This window comes from Morchella sextelata (assembly GCF_020137385.1).
Source record: "Morchella sextelata strain SCLS chromosome Unknown scls_24, whole genome shotgun sequence".
In the NCBI taxonomy this organism is placed as follows: Eukaryota; Fungi; Ascomycota; class Pezizomycetes; order Pezizales; family Morchellaceae; genus Morchella; species Morchella sextelata.
In genome coordinates, this window is record NW_025408639.1 from 767221 (window position 1) to 787979 (window position 20759).

General features: G+C 49.2%; 6 protein-coding genes across 6 annotated transcripts; all 6 read left to right on the top strand.

The window, feature by feature from the left end:
- Positions 1-1764: 1764 nt before the first annotated feature.
- On the top strand, positions 1765-5322 carry H6S33_007752 (uncharacterized protein; the record flags this gene model as incomplete). The annotated part of the gene is made up of 1 exon (XM_044839099.1): positions 1765-5322. The coding sequence occupies one exon, from the start codon at positions 1765-1767 to the stop codon at positions 5320-5322; it is 3558 nt and encodes a 1185-aa protein (XP_044688625.1).
- A 1189-nt stretch (positions 5323-6511) lies between these two features.
- On the top strand, positions 6512-8521 carry H6S33_007753 (uncharacterized protein; the record flags this gene model as incomplete). The annotated part of the gene is made up of 1 exon (XM_044839100.1): positions 6512-8521. The coding sequence occupies one exon, from the start codon at positions 6512-6514 to the stop codon at positions 8519-8521; it is 2010 nt and encodes a 669-aa protein (XP_044688626.1).
- Positions 8522-8598: 77 nt separating this feature from the next.
- Positions 8599-12156, top strand: H6S33_007754 (uncharacterized protein; the record flags this gene model as incomplete). The annotated part of the gene is made up of 1 exon (XM_044839101.1): positions 8599-12156. The coding sequence occupies one exon, from the start codon at positions 8599-8601 to the stop codon at positions 12154-12156; it is 3558 nt and encodes a 1185-aa protein (XP_044688627.1).
- Positions 12157-13964: 1808 nt separating this feature from the next.
- On the top strand, positions 13965-14636 carry H6S33_007755 (uncharacterized protein; the record flags this gene model as incomplete). Its single annotated transcript, XM_044839102.1, has 1 exon — positions 13965-14636. One exon carries the CDS (start codon positions 13965-13967, stop codon positions 14634-14636), a length of 672 nt encoding a protein of 223 aa, XP_044688628.1.
- Positions 14637-15486: 850 nt separating this feature from the next.
- Positions 15487-18534, top strand: H6S33_007756 (uncharacterized protein; the record flags this gene model as incomplete). The annotated part of the gene is made up of 1 exon (XM_044839103.1): positions 15487-18534. One exon carries the CDS (start codon positions 15487-15489, stop codon positions 18532-18534), a length of 3048 nt encoding a protein of 1015 aa, XP_044688629.1.
- A 939-nt stretch (positions 18535-19473) lies between these two features.
- Positions 19474-20094, top strand: H6S33_007757 (uncharacterized protein; the record flags this gene model as incomplete). The annotated part of the gene is made up of 1 exon (XM_044839105.1): positions 19474-20094. One exon carries the CDS (start codon positions 19474-19476, stop codon positions 20092-20094), a length of 621 nt encoding a protein of 206 aa, XP_044688630.1.
- Between the last annotated feature and the right edge of the window lie 665 nt (positions 20095-20759).

The window sequence follows — 20759 nt, forward strand, 5'->3', positions numbered from 1 at the left end:
CCGAACTCTGAGCTCTGCGTAGTGTACTCTTGTGGTCTGGTACGCATCCCTCACAGTATATTGTTACTCACAAGTTCACTTGGAGTAACGAAGTCACCTCGAAAGGAAGAACTATCATCATTATCCCCTATTACAATGACTGCCCGAAGGGATAATTATTTCATAGATACCTCGGCCGCAACCGAGGAGGCCGGGGGGGAAGATTCTATGGTAATATCGAGGGCTGCTAGCCCAGATCCCCTACTTACGGGAGGACCCTCCACAACAACTAGGCAATCGAGTAAACGCTCTGCTCATGCCCAGTTCGTGAGGAATATGCAGGAGTTTTTGGACACCCATGAGGCACAAATGAGGTATCTTGGCGTAGCTGGACAGGCCGTTTGGCAGCAGCTACAAGATCTCCAGGAGCAAGTCCAAGGGAGTGGACAAATCCTGGATAAGAAGGTACGGCAAGAAGCCATTGCCCAAAAACAACATCTGGAATCGCTCTTTGAGCTCGTCTCCAGTGTCCAACAGGTACACGAAGCTGCACGAGCCGCCGACCACAAGGTTCTGGAGCAAAGTCATCTGCAAACCCAGAACCAGCTACAGGAACCGAGGCGGGAACCGGAATTCGGCGCCGCCCGAAGACGAGGATATGGTAGATTCGCTCGCCAAAATTCCCTTCGAGTTCGATAATGCCCGGAAGCATAACCTGCGGCATTGGCTCATGGAGTGTGAGATCTACTTTGAGCAGAAGCCAAAGAAGTTCCGAACGGACAGAAACAAAGTACTGTTCGCTGGAACGTATACGTGTGGGTTGGCGAAGGAATGGTTTATGGAGTATATCGAGACCAAGATGCTAGGCCCGGCAGCCGCGGACTATGCTACTTGGACTCGGTTCCGTCAGGAGATTAGAAAACGTTTCCTAAGCACTCAGGAAGCTATGGAAAACGCGATGAAGATGCAGCAGTTCAAGTACTCGGCTAACATCGGGGACTACCTGACGAGGATGGAGATCATGAACCAGCATGCTCAGATGAAAGGAGCATCCTATCGCGCCGCCTTGCTCCAAGGGTTACCAAATGAAATCCGGGAGCGCCACTCACGTTTCGATCCAACCGATGACGACTCCGAGTACATCCAACAGTTGGAACGAGCCGGCAAGGCTCACGAGGCTTATCAAGAGCAGATGAAAATGTTGGGGAAAGCGGAGTCGAGGGGAAGGGAGTCGAGCAACGGTGGGAACTCGCGGCAGAAGGAGAAGGGGTTTAAGATCAAGGGGAGGGCTCAGACGGAGGAGAAAGAAAAGGGGCAAGATAAGAAGAGCACCAGCAAGAACAAGTCGGGAAACAAGCCAATATACCACGACTATGACGAAGCCACCAAAGGAGTTCCACAGCCGGTCCGAGAACAGCGAAAGACCGATGGTGTCTGTGTACGATGTGGCCGAAAGGGTCATCTTTGGAAATGGTGTCGTTCAGATGCTAATAGTAGTGCATCTATCTCCTCTTTCTCCCGAAAGCGTACCCGCGATGATGATGGCGACCACGATATGGAACCACCGGAACCCCAACCTCAGAGAAAGCGTATGAGGCACCGTGCTAGAAAGCCGGCTGCTACGGCTGCTGCGGAGTACACCAGTGGGCAAGCGTTTGTGCGAGAGCGCGGATCGGAATCTGAGATGGATTTCGACGAGGATTTTTAAAAGGGGACTCTGATGAGTCAGGTCAGGAGTATCCCCAGATTGCTATGTTATCACTGACGGAAAACAACAAAAAAAATATGAAAAGAAAAAGGCAGGAAGGGAGAGCGTCCCAACCGGAGAAAAAACAGAAAATTTTGGAGGAACCAATTCACGGTCCTCGACCTATCGTTAATCAGTTCCTTTGTTTTGCGGAAAAATGTTTACCTTGTAAGGTGTTGTTGGATACTGGTGCAACTGGTCCTGTTTTGTCTGCAATTTTTGTTGATAGTTTTGAGGTCCCGAAGGTGAAACGAGACGTCCCGGCCCGGGTATTTGGATTTACGGGAGAAGTTATGAAGGGCACGGGACACGCCTTTACACAACCATTAATTATAATGTCAAGGGGGCATCAAACACAGTTGTCATTCGAGATCGCCCCTCTCCCGGTTGGCATCGATGCCATATTACCGAACTGGTGGTTGAAAGAACATAAGCCGGTTATAGGGTCAAATGGGGAAGTTTCCTACGATGGTGAGAACTGCAAAAGTCGATGCTTCACTGACAAGGAACCTCAAATAGAAATGGACGAGGGAGTATTGGACGATCCGGAGGCCCAATTCATCGGTAGTATTTGTCTTTTGGAAGACGAATCGGTTAACCTCCGCGAAACCCTTCCCTCTTGGCTCCATGGGTTCCTTAAAGTCTTCCTACCGTCGGAAGCAGACAAATTACCACCGCATCGATCTTACGACCATGCGATAGATCTTGAACCAGGTAAACAGCCACCATGGGGACCCGTCTACTCCCTATCCGAAGTCGAGCTGAAGGTGCTTCGGGAGTACCTGGACAAAATGTTGCGATTGGGAAAGATTAGGCCGAGCAAATCCCCGGCAGGAGCCCCAATCCTATTTGTGAAGAAGAAGGACGGTAGTCTACGACTTTGCGTTGACTACCGTGGACTTAACCGCGTGTCCATTAAGAACAGGTATCCGTTACCACTTATGGACGAACTACGAGATCGAGTGGCAGGCGCGGTTATCTTCTCGAAGATTGACCTGAAGGAAGGTTACAACCTCATCAGGATCAAAGACGGCGACGAGTGGAAGACAGCATTCCGTACGCGGTACGGACATTTTGAGTACCTCGTCATGCCTTTTGGGCTGGCAAATGCGCCGGCGACCTTCCAGAACATGATGAATGATGCGCTGAGGGAATTCTTGGATCAAGGGGTAGTAGTATACCTTGATGATATCCTAATATATAGCAAGTCTCGAGAGGAACACAGGGAGCTGGTCGGCAAAGTACTTAGCAGGCTACAAGAATACAACCTGGTCGCCAACCCGAAGAAATCGTTCTTCGAGCTCACCGAAATCGAGTTCCTCGGATACATCCTTGCCCCAGCAGGCGTCACCATGGCACTGGATAAGGTTATGTCTGTTACGAATTGGCAAGCCCCGCGTAGCGTTAAGGAAGTACAGATCTTCATGGGCTTTGCCAACTTCTACAGAAGGTTTATCCACAATTTCTCCGGGGTCTGTAAACCCATTACCGATTGTCTCAGGGGTGATGCTAAGAACTTTGTCTGGTCTATGACGGCCCAAGCAGCCTTCGAAAAACTCAAAACCCTATTTACGTCTGCGCCGATCTTGGTACACTTCTCTCCAGATCGCCAGACTATCGTGGAAACGGACGCAAGCGATTTTGCTATCGCCGCAATTCTATCCCAGGTTATTGACGGAAAGACTCACCCTGTTGCCTTTTATTCTCGAAAGCTTAACCCAGCGGAACTCAACTACGACGTCTGGGATAAGGAAATGCTAGGAATTGTGTCGGCCTTCAAGCAATGGCGTCACTACCTCGAAGGACCTAGCCGAACGGTTCTCGTCTACACAGATCATAAGAACTTGGAATATTTCTCAACAACCAAGGTTCTTAACCGACGACAGGCAAGGTGGGCTGAGTCTTTGGCGGAATTTGATTTTAAGATTATTTACCGCCCGGGAACCAAAAATGGGAAGGCAGATGCACTATCGCGACGGCCGGAGTACCGTCCTGAAGGGGGAGGCACGCTTGGGAAACAGCCGATAGACAGGTTCTTTAAGCCCGGACAGTTGGCGGAGGAAGAGTTTGTGGTATCAGCGGTGTCGCTTGCCTCCAAGGGGGTGATTGACTGGTCTAAGAATTTTCTGGACCATGTCAGGCAGGCGGCATCGGGAGACCCGACATGGGTAGGATTGAAAGAGAGAGTTGAGCAAGGGGAGAAGCTGGGGGAATTAAAGGATATCGCTGAGAAAGACGGGCTACTCTTCTATAAGAACCGACTCTACATCCCGGCAGACGACCGTATCAAGATCCGAATCGCACAGGCAGAACACGACTCGAAAGTGGCAGGACACTTTGGACAAGACAAGACACTGGAACTCATCACGCGTAACTTCTATTGGCCAAAAATGAACGAGTGGATTGATGACTACGTTCGGTCATGTGACGAGTGCCAGCGCAATAAACCCAGCCGCCACAAGAAATACGGCGCGCTTCTACCACTGTCCACGCCACACTCTGTCTGGCAATCGATATCAATGGACTTCGTCGTGCAGTTACCGGAATCAAAGGGATATAACCAAATCTGGGTAGTAGTCGATAGGTTCTCGAAGATGTCGCACTTCATCCCCTTAGTAGCAGAAACGACCGCGCAGGATTTAGCGAAGATATTCCTCGGTCAAATCTGGCGACTCCATGGGCTGCCTCTTGATATAGTTTCCGACAGGGACGCCAAGTTTACTTCGAGTTTTTGGGCATCCCTTATGGAATTATTGGACGTGAGGATAAGAATGAGTACGGCTTTCCACCCTCAGACCGATGGGCAAACAGAGCGGGTCAACCAAACCCTCGAACACTACTTACGAGCGTTCTGCAACTACGAGCAAGATGATTGGGCAGAGCTACTCCCTTTGGCGGAGTATGCTTACAACAACTCGGTTACCACCGCCACGGGTCAATCTCCGTTCTATACCAACTACGGTTACAACCCAAGAACCAACTGGCCGACGGAAGCCGAAGTGGTCAACCCAACCAGTGACCTGTACGCTCACTTCATCCGGGGAGTTCATGATTCTGCTCTCGCTCGCTTAATAGATACCAGGGAGAAGATGGGGAAATACTATGATCGAAAAAGGGACGAACCGCCTAACTTCAAGGTGGGAGATATGGTTATGCTCAATGCGACCAATATTAAGACACGTCGCTCCACCAAGAAACTCGATCACAAGAAACTCGGCCCGTTCAAAATCATCCGACTAGCCGGGAAACGAGCCTGCGAACTGGAACTGCCGCCACAAGTCAAAATCCATAATGTGTTCCATATTGAACTCTTGGAACGGTATCGACAGAGCAGTATCCCAGGCCGAGAACAACGTCCCCCAACTCCCGAAGAGGTCGATAAGGAAGGAGAGGTGCTGTACGAAGTGGAAAGTATCGTGGGGAGCCGGAAAAGTAGAAGAGGATTAGTGGAATACCTGGTGAAATGGCGGGGCTATTCGATGAGTGACTGTACGTATCAAGTCATGGACGCTATGGATGAGGAAGTACTTGACCTTGTCCGCGACTTCCATCGAAGGAACCCCAAGGCCGTGAAGGACCAACGCCTGAGACTATAGAGGTACCCTACGGGGCTAAGTCCTTCCCCTCCACAGACACCGCAGGTGATATGTGGAGCAGGTTTACTGGAACCATAGTCTGTCAGAAGATGTCCCGAGACGTGACACCCTGGAAGGGGGGTAAGCTGTTACGGGCATGCCAAGCATTTACGGGAGTGAGAGAAAGGCTAGTAGATACCCCAATACCCTCTGTACGCTAATATCAACTCTTGACCACACTCGCGGAGTGTGGTGCGACCAAATTACGACCAAAAAATCCAGAGTCATAAAAAAAAACGTTTTCGACCCCAATAATAACCCCCGGAGCGTCAAACCGCCGGAGGGGAGTGTTTTGGTACCGGTGGATATATGAGGGACAGCTGGAATCAATCGGATCGAAGATCGGACCGCTCGGAGCGAATCGGCGCAAGCTGCCAGCCGACCGAGTACCTATCGGCGGTACCTGTGGGCATGAGAGGACTCTGCTATGTGGGAAAGCGATGTGGGAAGAGGCCTGAGTAGGTAGCCTTGCCGTCCGAGACCTCCGAATAGCCGACGCTGACGATTATCCACCAGACGGCCGATGGAGAAGAAACATCGACAGGGAAACGTGCATTAGAGTGGATAAATAGGTTGAGGGGTTTCAGCGGGTTTAGGAGTTTGGGTTACGGACTTAGGAGTTAAATGTTCTTGGTTGTTTTTCAGGGTCTCGGGCATGCCCCGAGTGTATTCTGTATTATTAGTAGACTGGGTCCTCGAGACATAAGCGAGGGATATAAATACTGTGTCATTCACTGACTAGCCAAACCATCATCGGCGAAATCAGAGTCTTAACAATATAAATCGTTGATACGCGAGTTACAACTTTATTTGACTATACTTTTGGAAACACTTTACTCTATCGTGACTTCGAACTCTACCTGAACTATTACGTCGAAGACGGTCGATCATCATAGGCTAACTCTAGTGAATCTTTGTTGATAACGTAGCTCGCGGGGCCCGTATCGGATCAAGGAGAATCATACTCGACGTTGACTGAAGAGACCTTGGAGACTTCTACCTTTGTAGCTGTTAGCCGAACTCTGAGCTCTGCGTAGTGTACTCTTGTGGTCTGGTACGCATCCCTCACAGTATATTGTTACTCACAAGTTCACTTGGAGTAACGAAGTCACCTCGAAAGGAAGAACTATCATCATTATCCCCTATTACAATGACTGCCCGAAGGGATAATTATTTCATAGATACCTCGGCCGCAACCGAGGAGGCCGGGGGGGAAGATTCTATGGTAATATCGAGGGCTGCTAGCCCAGATCCCCTACTTACGGGAGGACCCTCCACAACAACTAGGCAATCGAGTAAACGCTCTGCTCATGCCCAGTTCGTGAGGAATATGCAGGAGTTTTTGGACACCCATGAGGCACAAATGAGGTATCTTGGCGTAGCTGGACAGGCCGTTTGGCAGCAGCTACAAGATCTCCAGGAGCAAGTCCAAGGGAGTGGACAAATCCTGGATAAGAAGGTACGGCAAGAAGCCATTGCCCAAAAACAACATCTGGAATCGCTCTTTGAGCTCGTCTCCAGTGTCCAACAGGTACACGAAGCTGCACGAGCCGCCGACCACAAGGTTCTGGAGCAAAGTCATCTGCAAACCCAGAACCAGCTACAGGAAGCGGAGCGACAGCTGAGAATGGTACGAGAAGAGCGGGAGCAGGAGAAAGGGGAACAACGGGCCATGTTTGCGCAGTTCAAGCAGTCCGATGAGATAAGAAATCAACGGATAGCCGAGATGGAGGAACTACTGCGACAACATCTGTCAGTAGCACCTTCCGTGGCTAGTGCTCCCTTAGACCCCAACGCGCCCCGGACGGTTCCTGTTGGCAATGGCAAGAACCCCCAAAATGCTGGCCCCCAAACATCAGGGAATGGCAAGCAACCGGAAGACGCAGGCCCAATACAGGGGAACAGTGGCAGGCGTCCAGTAGGAAATGCTCCGGTAGGAGGGAATGGGGGAAATCAACCTCCCCGAATCCCACCAAGAGGGAACGTTGGGGGAGATCCAGAACCTTCCGATGACGATGACGACGATAACAGCGAATGGTCGCACGGTCGGAAGAATTGGAGAATGAACCGAGGCGGGAACCGGAATTCGGCGCCGCCCGAAGACGAGGATATGGTAGATTCGCTCGCCAAAATTCCCTTCGAGTTCGATAATGCCCGGAAGCATAACCTGCGGCATTGGCTCATGGAGTGTGAGATCTACTTTGAGCAGAAGCCAAAGAAGTTCCGAACGGACAGAAACAAAGTACTGTTCGCTGGAACGTATACGTGTGGGTTGGCGAAGGAATGGTTTATGGAGTATATCGAGACCAAGATGCTAGGCCCGGCAGCCGCGGACTATGCTACTTGGACTCGGTTCCGTCAGGAGATTAGAAAACGTTTCCTAAGCACTCAGGAAGCTATGGAAAACGCGATGAAGATGCAGCAGTTCAAGTACTCGGCTAACATCGGGGACTACCTGACGAGGATGGAGATCATGAACCAGCATGCTCAGATGAAAGGAGCATCCTATCGCGCCGCCTTGCTCCAAGGGTTACCAAATGAAATCCGGGAGCGCCACTCACGTTTCGATCCAACCGATGACGACTCCGAGTACATCCAACAGTTGGAACGAGCCGGCAAGGCTCACGAGGCTTATCAAGAGCAGATGAAAATGTTGGGGAAAGCGGAGTCGAGGGGAAGGGAGTCGAGCAACGGTGGGAACTCGCGGCAGAAGGAGAAGGGGTTTAAGATCAAGGGGAGGGCTCAGACGGAGGAGAAAGAAAAGGGGCAAGATAAGAAGAGCACCAGCAAGAACAAGTCGGGAAACAAGCCAATATACCACGACTATGACGAAGCCACCAAAGGAGTTCCACAGCCGGTCCGAGAACAGCGAAAGACCGATGGTGTCTGTGTACGATGTGGCCGAAAGGGTCATCTTTGGAAATGGTGTCGTTCAGATGCTAATAGTAGTGCATCTATCTCCTCTTTCTCCCGAAAGCGTACCCGCGATGATGATGGCGACCACGATATGGAACCACCGGAACCCCAACCTCAGAGAAAGCGTATGAGGCACCGTGCTAGAAAGCCGGCTGCTACGGCTGCTGCGGAGTACACCAGTGGGCAAGCGTTTGTGCGAGAGCGCGGATCGGAATCTGAGATGGATTTCGACGAGGATTTTTAAAAGGGGACTCTGATGAGTCAGGTCAGGAGTATCCCCAGATTGCTATGTTATCACTGACGGAAAACAACAAAAAAAATATGAAAAGAAAAAGGCAGGAAGGGAGAGCGTCCCAACCGGAGAAAAAACAGAAAATTTTGGAGGAACCAATTCACGGTCCTCGACCTATCGTTAATCAGTTCCTTTGTTTTGCGGAAAAATGTTTACCTTGTAAGGTGTTGTTGGATACTGGTGCAACTGGTCCTGTTTTGTCTGCAATTTTTGTTGATAGTTTTGAGGTCCCGAAGGTGAAACGAGACGTCCCGGCCCGGGTATTTGGATTTACGGGAGAAGTTATGAAGGGCACGGGACACGCCTTTACACAACCATTAATTATAATGTCAAGGGGGCATCAAACACAGTTGTCATTCGAGATCGCCCCTCTCCCGGTTGGCATCGATGCCATATTACCGAACTGGTGGTTGAAAGAACATAAGCCGGTTATAGGGTCAAATGGGGAAGTTTCCTACGATGGTGAGAACTGCAAAAGTCGATGCTTCACTGACAAGGAACCTCAAATAGAAATGGACGAGGGAGTATTGGACGATCCGGAGGCCCAATTCATCGGTAGTATTTGTCTTTTGGAAGACGAATCGGTTAACCTCCGCGAAACCCTTCCCTCTTGGCTCCATGGGTTCCTTAAAGTCTTCCTACCGTCGGAAGCAGACAAATTACCACCGCATCGATCTTACGACCATGCGATAGATCTTGAACCAGGTAAACAGCCACCATGGGGACCCGTCTACTCCCTATCCGAAGTCGAGCTGAAGGTGCTTCGGGAGTACCTGGACAAAATGTTGCGATTGGGAAAGATTAGGCCGAGCAAATCCCCGGCAGGAGCCCCAATCCTATTTGTGAAGAAGAAGGACGGTAGTCTACGACTTTGCGTTGACTACCGTGGACTTAACCGCGTGTCCATTAAGAACAGGTATCCGTTACCACTTATGGACGAACTACGAGATCGAGTGGCAGGCGCGGTTATCTTCTCGAAGATTGACCTGAAGGAAGGTTACAACCTCATCAGGATCAAAGACGGCGACGAGTGGAAGACAGCATTCCGTACGCGGTACGGACATTTTGAGTACCTCGTCATGCCTTTTGGGCTGGCAAATGCGCCGGCGACCTTCCAGAACATGATGAATGATGCGCTGAGGGAATTCTTGGATCAAGGGGTAGTAGTATACCTTGATGATATCCTAATATATAGCAAGTCTCGAGAGGAACACAGGGAGCTGGTCGGCAAAGTACTTAGCAGGCTACAAGAATACAACCTGGTCGCCAACCCGAAGAAATCGTTCTTCGAGCTCACCGAAATCGAGTTCCTCGGATACATCCTTGCCCCAGCAGGCGTCACCATGGCACTGGATAAGGTTATGTCTGTTACGAATTGGCAAGCCCCGCGTAGCGTTAAGGAAGTACAGATCTTCATGGGCTTTGCCAACTTCTACAGAAGGTTTATCCACAATTTCTCCGGGGTCTGTAAACCCATTACCGATTGTCTCAGGGGTGATGCTAAGAACTTTGTCTGGTCTATGACGGCCCAAGCAGCCTTCGAAAAACTCAAAACCCTATTTACGTCTGCGCCGATCTTGGTACACTTCTCTCCAGATCGCCAGACTATCGTGGAAACGGACGCAAGCGATTTTGCTATCGCCGCAATTCTATCCCAGGTTATTGACGGAAAGACTCACCCTGTTGCCTTTTATTCTCGAAAGCTTAACCCAGCGGAACTCAACTACGACGTCTGGGATAAGGAAATGCTAGGAATTGTGTCGGCCTTCAAGCAATGGCGTCACTACCTCGAAGGACCTAGCCGAACGGTTCTCGTCTACACAGATCATAAGAACTTGGAATATTTCTCAACAACCAAGGTTCTTAACCGACGACAGGCAAGGTGGGCTGAGTCTTTGGCGGAATTTGATTTTAAGATTATTTACCGCCCGGGAACCAAAAATGGGAAGGCAGATGCACTATCGCGACGGCCGGAGTACCGTCCTGAAGGGGGAGGCACGCTTGGGAAACAGCCGATAGACAGGTTCTTTAAGCCCGGACAGTTGGCGGAGGAAGAGTTTGTGGTATCAGCGGTGTCGCTTGCCTCCAAGGGGGTGATTGACTGGTCTAAGAATTTTCTGGACCATGTCAGGCAGGCGGCATCGGGAGACCCGACATGGGTAGGATTGAAAGAGAGAGTTGAGCAAGGGGAGAAGCTGGGGGAATTAAAGGATATCGCTGAGAAAGACGGGCTACTCTTCTATAAGAACCGACTCTACATCCCGGCAGACGACCGTATCAAGATCCGAATCGCACAGGCAGAACACGACTCGAAAGTGGCAGGACACTTTGGACAAGACAAGACACTGGAACTCATCACGCGTAACTTCTATTGGCCAAAAATGAACGAGTGGATTGATGACTACGTTCGGTCATGTGACGAGTGCCAGCGCAATAAACCCAGCCGCCACAAGAAATACGGCGCGCTTCTACCACTGTCCACGCCACACTCTGTCTGGCAATCGATATCAATGGACTTCGTCGTGCAGTTACCGGAATCAAAGGGATATAACCAAATCTGGGTAGTAGTCGATAGGTTCTCGAAGATGTCGCACTTCATCCCCTTAGTAGCAGAAACGACCGCGCAGGATTTAGCGAAGATATTCCTCGGTCAAATCTGGCGACTCCATGGGCTGCCTCTTGATATAGTTTCCGACAGGGACGCCAAGTTTACTTCGAGTTTTTGGGCATCCCTTATGGAATTATTGGACGTGAGGATAAGAATGAGTACGGCTTTCCACCCTCAGACCGATGGGCAAACAGAGCGGGTCAACCAAACCCTCGAACACTACTTACGAGCGTTCTGCAACTACGAGCAAGATGATTGGGCAGAGCTACTCCCTTTGGCGGAGTATGCTTACAACAACTCGGTTACCACCGCCACGGGTCAATCTCCGTTCTATACCAACTACGGTTACAACCCAAGAACCAACTGGCCGACGGAAGCCGAAGTGGTCAACCCAACCAGTGACCTGTACGCTCACTTCATCCGGGGAGTTCATGATTCTGCTCTCGCTCGCTTAATAGATACCAGGGAGAAGATGGGGAAATACTATGATCGAAAAAGGGACGAACCGCCTAACTTCAAGGTGGGAGATATGGTTATGCTCAATGCGACCAATATTAAGACACGTCGCTCCACCAAGAAACTCGATCACAAGAAACTCGGCCCGTTCAAAATCATCCGACTAGCCGGGAAACGAGCCTGCGAACTGGAACTGCCGCCACAAGTCAAAATCCATAATGTGTTCCATATTGAACTCTTGGAACGGTATCGACAGAGCAGTATCCCAGGCCGAGAACAACGTCCCCCAACTCCCGAAGAGGTCGATAAGGAAGGAGAGGTGCTGTACGAAGTGGAAAGTATCGTGGGGAGCCGGAAAAGTAGAAGAGGATTAGTGGAATACCTGGTGAAATGGCGGGGCTATTCGATGAGTGACTGTACGTATCAAGTCATGGACGCTATGGATGAGGAAGTACTTGACCTTGTCCGCGACTTCCATCGAAGGAACCCCAAGGCCGTGAAGGACCAACGCCTGAGACTATAGAGGTACCCTACGGGGCTAAGTCCTTCCCCTCCACAGACACCGCAGGTGATATGTGGAGCAGGTTTACTGGAACCATAGTCTGTCAGAAGATGTCCCGAGACGTGACACCCTGGAAGGGGGGTAAGCTGTTACGGGCATGCCAAGCATTTACGGGAGTGAGAGAAAGGCTAGTAGATACCCCAATACCCTCTGTACGCTAATATCAACTCTTGACCACACTCGCGGAGTGTGGTGCGACCAAATTACGACCAAAAAATCCAGAGTCATAAAAAAAAACGTTTTCGACCCCAATAATAACCCCCGGAGCGTCAAACCGCCGGAGGGGAGTGTTTTGGTACCGGTGGATATATGAGGGACAGCTGGAATCAATCGGATCGAAGATCGGACCGCTCGGAGCGAATCGGCGCAAGCTGCCAGCCGACCGAGTACCTATCGGCGGTACCTGTGGGCATGAGAGGACTCTGCTATGTGGGAAAGCGATGTGGGAAGAGGCCTGAGTAGGTAGCCTTGCCATCCGAGACCTCCGAATAGCCGACGCTGACGATTATCCACCAGACGGCCGATGGAGAAGAAACATCGACAGGGAAACGTGCATTAGAGTGGATAAATAGGTTGAGGGGTTTCAGCGGGTTTAGGAGTTTGGGTTACGGACTTAGGAGTTAAATGTTCTTGGTTGTTTTTCAGGGTCTCGGGCATGCCCCGAGTGTATTCTGTATTATTAGTAGACTGGGTCCTCGAGACATAAGCGAGGGATATAAATACTGTGTCATTCACTGACTAGCCAAACCATCATCGGCGAAATCAGAGTCTTAACAATATAAATCGTTGATACGCGAGTTACAACTTTATTTGACTATACTTTTGGAAACACTTTACTCTATCGTGACTTCGAACTCTACCTGAACTATTACGTCGAAGACGGTCGATCATCATAGGCTAACTCTAGTGAATCTTTGTTGATAACGTAGCTCGCGGGGCCCGTATCGGATCAAGGAGAATCATACTCGACGTTGACTGAAGAGACCTTGGAGACTTCTACCTTTGTAGCTGTTAGCCGAACTCTGAGCTCTGCGTAGTGTACTCTTGTGGTCTGGTACGCATCCCTCACAGCGAGCTCCTCCAGACCTCAGAAGACCCCTGGACCTAAGGACAAAGCGGTGGAACTAAAGGGTATCCCGGGGGATATTCTAGAAGAAAGAAGGAAAGCAGAAGTATGCTTGAAGGTATGACCTTCCGGTACTCCCTATTGGTAGAGTGCATAGACTGACTTGTGCAATAGTGCGGCAAGTCCAGACACAAATGGACCGATTGTTGGTCGAAGGAACCTACTGTTGTCCGAGTGGCAGCAGTGAGAGTACAAAAGCGGAAAAGAGGGAATGGCAAGTCCAGCTCTCAGAAGAAGGCTAAAGTGGCTGCCGTTGTAGCAGAAGATCCACTTGTTGTACTCCCGGAGGTTACAGAAGATTTTATATTGCAGCCTGAGCAAGACTCGGACAATGAAATCCTCTGGTAGAAAAGTGTCTGTTTTAGTCTATGTTTACTAGTTTTCTTTTATGGGTTTTTTCGGTTTCTATGTTTTTTCGAATAAATTATGATTGTGTTTCCGCCTATTTGATTGCTCCAAGCACTCTGAGGATGGGTTTAAGACCCGAAACAGCTGGTCTGTCAGTGCTCTACCAAAGTTACATTTGCTACGAAGACACTCCCGAAACCACTACTAAGACTACTACACATCATACCTGCTATATTATTGCTTGGGAATAGAACCAAAGGATCTTTGATCTTAGTAGTGCCCGAAGCTATTAGCTATGTTGAAAAGACAGAGAGAAATGAGTGCAGAACCCGCTGTTAAGCAAAGAAAGTTGGAACAGAGGCTTCCTTCTTTACCAGTGCATGGAAAAAGACCTATACTGAAGGCAGGACTGTCATGGACGGTCAAAGGAAAGGATGAAGGCGCCCAAGGGTCATTCCTGTTTGACACCGGTTGTACAGGAGCTATCCTCAACCAGAGTTTTGTCAAGAAACATGGAATTCCCTTAGTGCGGCGGGATCAACCACTGACAATGTTTGATGCTCAAGGAGATGTCATGATGGGAGGAGGCGAGTATTACACTCACCCGGTCCGTATGACTATGGGAGATCATAAGGAGACACTCCGATGGGAGGTGGCTACACTGGAAGAAGGAATGACCGGTTACCTGCCAATTAGTTGGGCTAGGAAGCATAACCCGGACATCAATTGGGAACTCAACACCATGAGCTGGAGGAGTGACTACTGCAAGCAGAATTGTCTCCCAGCGGCCACCAAGATTGAACTGATCTCTCCATACCAAATGTTGGAAGAAGAAGAGACAGTCTATGTGAGGGATGCGTACCAGACCACAAGAGTACCCTACGCAGAGCTCAGAGTTCGGCTAACAGCTACAAAGGTAGAAGTCTCCAAGGTCTCTTCAGTCAACGTCGAGTATAATTCTCCTTGATCCGATACGGGCCCCGCGAGCTACGTTATCAACAAAGATTCACTAGAGTTAGCGTATGATGCTTCGACCGTCTTCGACGTAATAGTTCAGGTAGAGTTCGAAGCCACGATAGAGTAAAGTAATTTCAAAGGTATAGTCAAATAAAGTTATAACTCGCGTATCAACGATTTATATTGTTAAGACTCTGATTTCGCCAATGATGGTTTGGCTAGTCAGTGAATGACACAGTATTTATATCCCTCGCTTATGTCTCGAGGACCCAGTCTACTAATAATACAGAATACACTCGGGGCATGCCCGAGACCCTGAAAAACAACCAAGAACATTTAACTCCTAAGTCCGCAACCCAAACTCCTAAATCCGCTGAAACCCCTCAACCTATTTATCCACTCTAATGCACATTTCCCTGTCGATGTTTCTTCTCCATCGGCCGTCTGGTGGATAATCGTCAGCGTCGCCTATTCGGAGGTCTCGGACGGCAAGGCTACCTACTCAGGCCTCTTCCCACATCGCTTTCCCACATAGCAGAGTCCTCTCATGCCCACAGGTACCGCCGATAGGTACTCGGTCGGCTGGCAGCTTGCGCCGATTCGCTCCGAGCGGTCCGATCTTCAATCCGATTGATTCCAGCTGTCCCTCATATATCCACCGGTACCAAAACACTCCCCTCCGGCGGTTTGACGCTCCGGGGGTTATTATTGGGGTCGAAAACGTGTTTTTTATGACTCTGGGTTTTTTGGTCGTAATTTGGTCGCACCACACTCCGCGAGTGTGGTCAAGAGTTGATATTAGCGTACAGAGGGTATTGGGGTATCTACTAGCCTTTCTCTCACTCCCGTAAATGCTTGGCATGCCCGTAACAGTCTATCAATTGGTCGGTTCAGTATGGCATGATGAGGACGGAGGTGATATTGCTGAGAAAATACACCGCCTATACCGGAATTGGGCTGATGTGTTCAGTCAAGAGAAGATTGAGGAAATGCCGTCGCATTCCCATAATGATTTGAAAATCAAACTCTTGCCTGGCACCGCTCCCCCATTTGGCCCGCTTTACCCATGTTCTGCTCCAGAGTTGAAGGCCCTCCGAGAGTACCTGGACAAAGAGTTGTCTTCAGGAAAGATCTCTAGATCGAATAGCCCTGCTGCGGCACCCATACTGTTCATTCCTAAGAAGGACGGGACTTTGCGGATTTGTGTGGATTATAGAGGTTTGAACAAGGTCACTGTCAAGGACAAGTACCCGCTGCCTATCATGAGTGAGCTCAGAGACAGGTTGTTCAAGGCCAAGATCTTCACAAAGATAGACCTGAAGAATGGCTTCAATTTGATCAGGATAGCCGAAGGTGATGAGTGGAAAACCGCTTTCAGAACCCGCTATGGACTGTATCAGTACAATGTGATGCCATTTGGCCTATGCAATGCTCCCTCCGCTTTCCAGGCAATGATCAATGATGTGCTAAAGGAACTACTGGATGAAGGAGTAGTTGTCTATATCGATGACATCCTCATCTACTCGGAGACTGAGAAAGAGCATGAGCTATTGGTCAAGAAGGTACTACAGAAGCTTAGGGAAGCTAAGCTCTGTGCCTCGATCAATAAGACATCCTTCCATGTCCGAGAAGTAGAATACCTAGGCTATCATATCTCGGAACAAGGAGTATCTATGTCAGAAGACAAGGTGGAGGCAGTTAAGGAATGGCCGGTCCCTGAGAATATCAAGGCAGTACAGGCATTCCTCGGATTTGCAAACTTCTATCGCCGCTTTATTGAAGGCTTCAGTAAGGTTTGCAAACCACTAACTGACCTCCTGCAAAAAGACAAGAAATGGTATTGGACAGCAGCACATGAGCAGGCCTTTGAAGAACTCAAGAGGCTGTTTACAAGCGCTCCAATCCTCCTTCATTTTGACCCTAGTAGGAGAACGGTGGTCGAGACAGATGCCAGTGATTTTGCCAAGGGAGCGGTGCTCTCTCAGTATGGGGATGATGGGAAGCTACATCCGGTGGCATTCTATTCTAAGAAGTTCTCCCCTGCTGAGATCAACTATGACATTCATGATAAGGAAATGGGAGCTATTGTAGCCTCTTTCCGGGAATGGGAACACATGCTCAAATCTTGTGAGCAAGAGATCACGGTTTTTACAGACCACAAGAACTTGGAGTACTTTAATTCTACCAAGGTTCTCACTAGGCGGCAAGCTAGATGGTCTGAGGACCTCGCAGGCTACAATTTTAAAGTTGTCTACAGACCGGGAGAAAAGAATGGCAAGACTGATGTGCTATCTAGGCGCTGGGATCACCGCCTTGGAGAGGGAGGTGAAACTCTGCAGCCGGAGCCACAGATCTTTTTTAGGCCAGGTCAATTGGTTTTGGATCCTGCAAAGCTAGGGGCTGTCAGGGTGAATCAATTGCAGAATACATTCTTAGAGCGCCTATACACGGCTGCTAAAGAGGATAGTTTCTGGCAGGAATTGCACCGCTCCCTGGTTGAAAGGAAACCAAATTTGGACCAGAACTTGTCGGTCAAGAACGGTCTCATCTTCTACAAGAATAGATGGTACATACCCAAGGACAAGAAGCTTCAGATGGAAATACTGTCCGATACCCATGACTCTAAGGTGGCTGGTCATTTTGGCCAATTTAAGACACTAGAGCGGGTGAAAAATAACTTCTTTTGGCCCAACATGGATAAGGATGTTGAGGAATATGTCCGGAGCTGTGACAGCTGCCAGAGGAATAAGACCTCAAGACACAAGAAGTTTGGTATGCTCCAACCGTTGGAGATACCCTATCGGCCATGGACTTCCATCTCTATGGACTTCATTGTGGGACTACCGGAATCTAGTGGGTTTACAAAGATCTGGGTAATAGTGGACCGCTTTTCGAAGATGGCACACTACATCCCTCTTCCTACCCTCAATAAAACGGAAGATTTGGCTAAATTGTTCTTGAAGGAAGTTTGGAGACTCCATGGTTTGCCTGATGACATAGTCTCGGACAGAGATAGCAGGTTCATTTCTCACTTTTGGCAATCTCTCATGAGCCTCCTCAATGTGAAGCTGAAGATGTCCACATCTTTCCACCCCCAGACGGACGGTCAAACAGAAAGAGTTAATCAGACCCTGGAACATTACTTGCGGAGTTATTGTTCATATCAACAGGATGACTGGGCAGAACTCTTGCCTTTGGCAGAGTATGCTTATAACTCGGCGGTCTCTGAGTCTACCAAAGTATCGGCTTTTTATGCCAACTATGGATATGAACCCAGGACCAACTGGCCGGCCCCAAAGGAAGGAGTAGAATGGAACAATCCAGCAAGTGAGGTCATGATTTCTCAATGGGAATCTATCTGGCAGGCTATGAACGCCAGCTTGGGTAAAGCTAGATTAAGGATGGCCCGGTGGTATGATGTTCATGCCCTGGCACCACCTGAAATCAAGCCCGGAGATGAAGTTATGTTGGACCGGCGCAATGTGCAAACAAAGCGGCCTTTGGGAAAATTGGATCAGAAGAAGATGGGACCCTTTAAGGTCTTAGAAGCTATTGGTACCCGTGCCTACAAGCTCTCTCTTCCCCCCCAGATGGGAATCCACCCGGTCTTTCATGTTTCTCTCCTAGAACCCTACAGAGCACCGGTAGATCCTGAGAGAAGAGTTCCCCCACCGGAACCCGAAGAGGTTGAGGGAGAACAGAACTGGGTTGTCCGAGAGGTAGCTGATAGCCGGGTCAATAAGAAGAGAAGACGAGTGGAATATCTAGTGCTGTGGGAAGGTTATGAAAACGAGGATGCTACATGGGAACCTTGGGAGCATCTCAAGAAGAGTGCTGAAGAAGCCCTTCGGGATTTCCATATGAGGTATCCTAAGAAACCCAAGGACAAGCGAATTGTTGGGGTGTAGATTATTTCCTTTGGGTTTTCATTTCCTTGCATATCACGGAGTTTCTTGTCATATAGAATGGTAATAGAATGGTTATAGATCTCGGAGACCAAGATCCTGGAAGAGGGGAGTGGTGTAACGGAGCCATTTCAACTGTCTGGTGTATGAGTACACACAGGGCCCGGTTACATGCTGAGAGCTATTGTTAGAAGCCAGTTGCACGGTGATATGCAAGTACCGGCAGTGTGGTTAGCTACCAGCTGTTAGAGTAACTACATTCCGGGCGCTAGGAAGAGGATCTATTCATGGGAGCAATGACTGACGAGTCTATGCCTCGCCAGTGACTAGAAGACCGGCCAGAGTGAAGCTCTGATTGACCGGTGATCCTCTGTATCCTCGGTGCATTGTAAGTCCGCCGAAGGGCAGGGACTATGCTAGGGAAGTCTACAATAAGCGAAAGCTCTACAGCAATGATTAAGCTTACACCTGAGCGGCAGCTCATTCATGCAGGTCCTCAGTTGTGTGGCAACCAAGGCTGCAGGTGTTACAAAGGCTTTGACTAAGGGTGGTTGCCTTGGGTATCGGAAACACCTGCTGACGCTTAGAGAAAAGCGGGGTAGCGGTGGTATTGTTTCCGGTACTGAGGGAAGGCCCACCGGAACTTAGTAAAGGAGTTAGGAGCAGAGAACAGAGGCCTTCGGAGTATAAGTACTCAGGTTCATTCCCGCCCTTCAGTCCTATTCTCTCCAGTCTTCATCGGAAAGAAAAACCAAGTTCTCATCGGTAGCAGAGCCCTTAAAGATTATTGAGTTCTAGCGATAGTATCTTTGAATAATCTGCAACCTGATTGTCTATCTTGCACGGCCGTCTTTATTCTATACAAATCTATTTCTCTTAGAAAGGACCCCCGTTACAAAAACCGCTTTCAGAACTCGCTATGGACTGTATCAATATAATGTAATGCCGTTTGGACTATGCAACGCTCCCTCCGCTTTTCAGGCAATGATCAATGATGTGCTAAAGGAACTACTGGATGAAGGAGTAGTTGTCTATATTGATGATATCCTCATCTACTCGGAGACTGAGAAAGAGCATGAGCTATTGGTCAAGAAGGTACTACAGAAGCTTAGGGAAGCTAAGCTCTGTGCCTCGATCAGTAAGACATCCTTCCATGTCCGAGAAGTAGAATATCTAGGCTATCATATCTCGGAAGAAGGAGTATCTATGTCAGAAGACAAGGTGGAGGCAGTTAAGGAATGGCCGGTCCCTGAGAATATCAAGGCAGTACAGGCATTCCTCGGATTTGCAAACTTCTATCGCCGCTTCATTGAAGGCTTCAGTAAGGTTTGCAAACCATTAACTGACTGTTACGGGCATGCCAAGCATTTACGAGAAAAGGCTAGTAGATACCCCATTACCCTCTGCACGCTAACGTCAACTCTGGACCGCACCCGCGGGGTGTGGTGCGACCAAAATACGACCAAAACACGGAGTCATAAAAAACACGTTTTCGACCCTAATAATAACCCCTGGAGCGTCAAACCGCCGGAGGGGAGTGCTTTGGTACCGGTGGATATATGAGAGACAGCTGGAAGCAATCGGATCGAAGATCGGATCACTCGGAGCGAATCGGCGCAAGCCACCAGCCGACCGAGTACCTATCGGCGGTACCTATGGGCATGAGAGGACTCTGCTATGTGGGAAAGCGATGTGGGAAGAGGCCTGAGTAGGTAGCCTTGCCGTCCGAGACCTACGAGTAGCCGACGCTGACGATTATCCACCAGACGGCCGATGGAGAAAAAACATCGACAGGGAAACGTGCATTAGAGTGGGTAAATAGGTTGAGGGGTTTTAGCGGGTTTAGGAGTTTGGGTTATGGACTTAGGAGTTAAATGTTCTTGGTTGTTTTTCAGGGTCTCGGGCAGGCCCCGAGTGTATTCTGTATTATTAGTAGACTGGGTCCTCGAGACATAAGCGAGGGATATAAATACTGTGTCATTCACTGACTAGCCAGACCATCATCGGCGAAATCAGAGTCTTAACAATATAAATCGTTGATACGCGAGTTACAACTTTATTTGACTATACTTTTGGAAATACTTTACTCTATCGTGACTTCGAACTCTACCTGAACTATTACGTCGAAGACGGTCGAAGCATCATACGCTAACTCTAGTGAATCTTTGTTGATAACGTAGCTCGCGGGGCCCGTATCGGATCAAGGAGATTTATACTCGACGTTGACT